The sequence below is a fragment of the Cotesia glomerata genome, unplaced genomic scaffold (genome assembly GCF_020080835.1).
Source record: "Cotesia glomerata isolate CgM1 unplaced genomic scaffold, MPM_Cglom_v2.3 scaffold_24, whole genome shotgun sequence".
Classification (NCBI taxonomy): Eukaryota; Metazoa; Arthropoda; class Insecta; order Hymenoptera; family Braconidae; genus Cotesia; species Cotesia glomerata.
The window spans coordinates 1-5965 of NW_025402885.1; the positions used below are offsets into that span (position 1 = coordinate 1).

A 5965-nucleotide genomic window follows, 5' to 3' on the forward strand; every position below is an offset into this window, starting at 1 on the left:
CTAAATCAAAAATTAAATCAATCAAATTTCAGCACAGCAGACCTAGACCCAAATCATTTGGTCTCTTACTTCATTGATTCTGTTACTTCTTCCTTAGATCTCTTTGCACCTTTTAAGGAAAGGACATTAAACCGTCCTAGTAGTCCTTGGCTAACAAAAGAACTAAGACTAAAATTCAAACAACGAGACACATTGTATAAGAAGGCGCGACGTACTGGTGACAAGATTCTACTGACTCAATTTAAAACCAGACGTAAGGAATTGAAAGCTGAATTATTAGCAGCTCGTGATAGCTATTTCAAGTTAATTCTTGAAAATAATTCAAATAATTCTAATCTGTGGTCAACTCTCAAACGTACTGGAATCATCAAAAGTAATAATTCTTCACCATTAAATCATTTTAATGCAAGTGAGTTGAACAACTTTTATGCCAACATACTAAGGAAGCATCCATCTTGCTGTCGTGAATTTATAGCTGATTTACCTACGATTGCTGTGAGGAAAGTAAACAGTGTCTTTATTTGGACTAAAATAGATATTGTAGATGTTACAAAAAACCTTCAAATTGCTGTTCAAAAGTCAAAGGGTAAAAGTCCAGATGGATTTGATCTTAAATGGCTTAAAGATCATTTATCTCAGATCTCGATCTTTCTCATGACCATCCTCAACAAATCGTTAGATACGGGTATTTTTCCTGAAGCTTGGAAGCAGGTCTACATAGTTCCTTTAAATAAGATAAAGGCTCCTAAAACTATGTCTGATATTAGACTAATAGCAAATATTTCTCATCTTGCTAAGGTATTTGAACGTATTGTCGCCAATCAATTGATAGACTACCTTGAAGTGAATCATATCATTGATGATTATCAATCAGGATTCAGGAAACATCATAGCACCCAGGCAGTTTTACTTCTTCTAACAGATGATATTCGCAGAGCTATTGATAGAGATGAACTGACCTATCTCATCCTCTTTGATTTTTCTAAAGCCTTTGATTATGTAAACCCTAAGGTTTTGTATATAACTATGTATGAAATTGGATTTTCCATTGAGGTTATTATGTGGTTTCAATCCTATCTTACTGGTAGATCGCAATCTGTATTGGATCTTGATCATTCTATATCTGATGCCATCAGTACAACATCTGGAGTTCCTCAAGGATCCATCTTAGGCCCTATTTTATTCCTTATTATGATAAATGGTGTTGCCAAGAGGATTAAGCATTCCAAATATGGTCTTTTTGCAGACGATAAGTATGCCTACTATCTCTTCAAATGTTCTAAATTAAATGAAGCAGCATACAAAATTAATATGGATGCTCAGGCTGTTGCCGACTGGGCTAAAGATGTTGGTCTAAAACTAAATCTTTCAAAAACGAAGGTTATGATATTGGGCAGCAGTAGAAAACTGAAGCGGCTGGATGATCTTGATCTTCCTCAAATCATTGTGGATGGAAATGTAATTCCATATGTAAATTCAACCAAGCATCTTGGGGTGCATATAACAAGCAATCTCTCATGGGATATTCATGTGGCTCATACCTCACGTAAGGTCTATGGTACACTAAACAACCTCAAGCATAGGAAGAACATACTATCCACTACAAATCGCAAATTACTGATTAGGGCCTTAATTATGCCAATAATTGACTATTGCTCTTTGGTTTTGATAGATAATTCTAAAAGACTGGACTATAAATTACAGCGCTTGATGAACAACGGCATCAGGTTTATCTTCAATCTAAAGCGTGATGATCATATCACTCCTCATCGTCGCTCTCTAAAATGGCTCTCAATCAAATCGAAAAGACTTTATCTCTTAGCTTGTTTTCTCTATAAACTATTCAATTCCGGTGAGCCAAATTTCCTGAGGAGTCTTTTTATTGAGGAGTCACAAGACATAAGACGCTCGGATAGGTTAGCTTCAAAATATAACAATATTTTGTTCAGTATTCCAAGCTATTCAACAACAGTATATGAACACTCGTTTCTAATTTCATCAATACGTCTTTGGCGTGAAATACCACTTGATGTCATAAACTCACTCAGCATTGAGGCGTTTAAATCTAGAGCGTTTGATTTCTTCTATGATCTTGAACTCAAAGAGACCTAATAACAATTTGACTGCTAATAGTCTACTTAATTTATAGTTTAAACTAATATATATATATATATATATATATAGCATATAGAGCATATATATATATATATATATATATATATATATATATATGTATATATATATATAGATATACATATATACAAAATTCGTTACTCTAAAAAATAAGTGTTTTACATATTATCTTAGCATATTTTTATATCATTTTTATATATACTCTTATAGGATTTTCTGTCTTTATCATTATATTTCATATTTATGTTATCACTTATTAGCTAAAATTCAGAATATTGATATTGATATTTATATTAACTGTGTTTATAGTTTTACAAGTACTTATGTTACTCTATGTATGAATTTTGCCATTTGGCTTTCGCCTTGGCATTTAAATTAAATAAATAAATAAATAAATACATGTTGAATTTATGTTGACGATTATTAATTTTTAACTTCTTGTTGAGTAAAATCACTCATGGCGACATAATTTAATGGCTATTCAAACAACAATAATAATTTTTAATTAATTAACGATAAATAAAATAAAATTAAAAAAAAAAAAAACGAAAATTGAAGAAGCACTCGGTGAGCAATTTATTAAAAAAAATTTTTTTAAGAAAAGTCTATTGGTTTACGTGTAATAGGCAAAAATAATTTTGTATTTTAAATTATTAATAACTAATTAAATAATTAATTGATAGGGTGAGCAATTGCGAATTTGAATTGAGCATTTTGTGAGCAATAAAGAGCACTTATCAATTAATCTGAGTGGTTATAGTTCCAAGCCAACTTTTTCGAGGTGTAAAATCTACCAAGAACCCTGATAGCCAGCGTTTCTCAGTAAGTGTTGACTTCCAGCAGTTAAGGTTAATTTATACATCAAGTTGGCGGTAATTCTTCACTCAACAACAGTTGTAAGCAAATTGACGGAAATCTACGGCCGCAACTTGAATACAAGTTAACCATCAAACTTGTAGTTAAGGCTATGTTCCGATATACACTGTAAGCACTGCGCAGTATAACGGCAAATTAGTATACTGTGATGTCATTTCTTTATAGTCAGTTATACTGGTTACTATTTAAAACGGAACGCGGTCCAGTATACTGTCGTTCTTGTTTTTTCACGCCATTTTCAAACTAATGTTTTTTAATTTAATGTTTGCTTAAACGTTCTCTGTTAAATAAGAAAAGTTATTGTTTGAATATTTAAAAAATAAAATATTTAATGTTGAATTTAATTATAATTTAAATAAATTTCTGATATCAGTAAGTATCCTTTTTATGTTTCAAAAAGTATTTTTTCACAAATACTTGTAAACCTATAAAAAAGGTTATGTATAGTTAAAGTTAATATTTTGTTTGCAAACAATAATAGTATATTAATTAAATTTAAAAAAATATACAGCTAATGGACTACACAATAATCGGGATCGTATTAGCTGGTACAGTTCAAAATTTATTAGAATCCTCCCGAGAAAAAATATTTATATATATTTATATATAAATTGGTTATATATGATTATATATGAAAAATGGCCAAATATAATCATATCTAATTATATATAACTATATATAACAATATTTAATTATATATTTATTACATCTAATTAATTATTGGGTTAATTTTATGGATAGAATATTTAATATGGTCCTACGCAATTCTGTGTAACCAATTAAAATGCAAAAAAAAATATCTAGATATAATTTTATAGCTATAACACCAGCGGTTACCCATCCAACTATTAACCCTGCTCAATGCTGCTTAACTTTGGTGATCTCCGTGCGTCTTGAAATGTCTGTCTGCTGTGCTGCTGTCTTAGATAATAATGATTCTATGATCTACATAATGTATCATATGAGTTTATCATAAATGGAATATAAAAATTGATTTTAATATATATTTGGATAGTCATTATTCATAATTTATTTATTTTACCGAATTTCATTATAATATAACACTTATTTAAATAATAAAATAAATAATGATTTTACTATTAGGTAATAGCAGAGCAGACCAAAATATCTCATAGGAAATGTGACAAATTTTGTATTTCAGAATTATTTAAACGTAATTATAAACATCATTTTACACTTTTTGTGATTACCAAAAAAAAATTTTTATGTCTGTTAATTATATATAAGCATATATAATTATATATACTTATATATAATTATATATGGGACTATATACAATCTTGCATGGCTGTATATTGCTCCATATATAGTCATATATAATTGTATATGATTATATATAACCTCATATACAATTCCATATATAATCATGTATGATTATATATAATTCTGTATACTTATATATAATTGTATATGTAACTATATATAATCCTGCATGGTTGTATATTGCTCCATATATAATCATACTTAATTGTATATGATTATATATAACCTCATATACAATTCCATATATAATCATGTATGATTATATATAATTCTGTATACTTATATATAATTGTATATGTAACTATATATAATCCTGCATGGTTGTATATTGCTCCATATATAATCATACATAATTGTATATGATTATATATAACCTCATATACAATTCCATGTATAATCATGTATGATTATATATAATTATGTATGATCATATATAATTATATATGTGATTACATATATAATCATATATGATTATATACAATTATATATAATTATATAGAAACATTTTTTCTCGGGCTCAGACGATGATTCTAGTGATGATGAAGATCTCGTCTATTGTTTTGGCAATCGCGATGATCAGAACATTATTCCAAGGATAGAAAATTATGTGGAGACTACTGTTTTTCGAATGACTGATGAGACCTTTAAAAGTCATTTTCGGTAAGTCATCCATTTTCACACATTGAAGTATTTTTTTTTTTTTTTAATTTTATATTAAGAACTGGAGTTACTATTAGCTAACGATTATTGTGTTATAATATATTTTTCAATTATAGTATGAGACGAGATACTTTTGAATTTCTTATAAATCTACTTGGACCTGAATTGCAAAAACAATCTGTACGTTACGGTAGAAATCCTATTTCTGTCGAAAAACAACTTGTAACGGGTGGTTTAATTCCCGCTCATTTGGCCCTTAGTAAAATTTAACAACAACAATATATTCAACAATTGACTCTAAGATTTACCAGGGCGCCACCAGGATTATTTTCTCGGTTCCTGGAACCGGATACCAGAGCTGATTCTATTAATCTACAGGGAAGAGAGAGTTGGGGAAGGTGGTTCTGAAAATGAATACATTTTTATTTAAAAACGGTACCAAAATTTATTAACAAAGAATTTAACAACTCGTGCGCTTGCACGTACACACACTCACTTACAACTAACTCACTTAATGCTACAACTTATTACTACTCTCCTCAACTCCACGCTACCGCTTTGTCACCCCGCAGAGACTAATCGTATGCAAAGGCTCGTTAACTCGGCTCACGAAAGTAGTCGACCCAGTGACTAAACGTAGACCGATGTCCTCCCGTGAGCTTACAAAAAAAACTGCTTAATCCCGCAGTACCCTCTTATGGAGCGACTATACCGTGGTTGCTACCTTACTACCGCTGTACCCCACTTGGCGTCTATACAACGGCTTCTAATTCGGCTCACGAAAGTAGTCGACCCAGTGACTAAACGTAGACCGATGTCCTCCCGCGAGCTTACAAAAAAATTTACTTAATCCCACAGTACCCTCTTATGGAGCGACTATACCGTGGTTTCTACCTTACTACCGCTGTACCCCACTTGGCGTCTATACAACGGCTTCTAATTCGGCTCACGAAAGTAGTCGACCCAGTGACTAAACGTAGACCGATGTCCCCTCGCGAGCTTACAAAAAAAT

General features: G+C 30.7%; 1 protein-coding gene across 1 annotated transcript; it reads left to right on the forward strand.

Moving 5' to 3' along the window:
* Positions 1-3222: 3222 nt before the first annotated feature.
* Positions 3223-5238, forward strand: LOC123274149. Its single transcript, XM_044741638.1, has 4 exons — positions 3223-3381; positions 3521-3582; positions 4810-4953; positions 5070-5238. Exons 2-4 carry the CDS (start codon positions 3524-3526, stop codon positions 5221-5223), a joined length of 357 nt encoding a protein of 118 aa, XP_044597573.1. The 5' UTR covers positions 3223-3381; positions 3521-3523; the 3' UTR covers positions 5224-5238.
* Positions 5239-5965: the final 727 nt, after the last annotated feature.

Bases quoted from the DNA above. Each gene is read 5' to 3' on its own strand.
- LOC123274149 (XM_044741638.1), top strand. From the start codon at position 3,524: ATGGACTACACAATAATCGGGATCGTATTAGCTGGTACAGTTCAAAAT. The intron at 3,583-4,809 runs CTCCCGAGAAAA...TTTTTTCTCGGG, and splicing joins GTTCAAAATTTATTAGAATC to CTCAGACGATGATTCTAGTG. The intron at 4,954-5,069 runs GTAAGTCATCCA...TTTCAATTATAG, and splicing joins ACCTTTAAAAGTCATTTTCG to TATGAGACGAGATACTTTTG.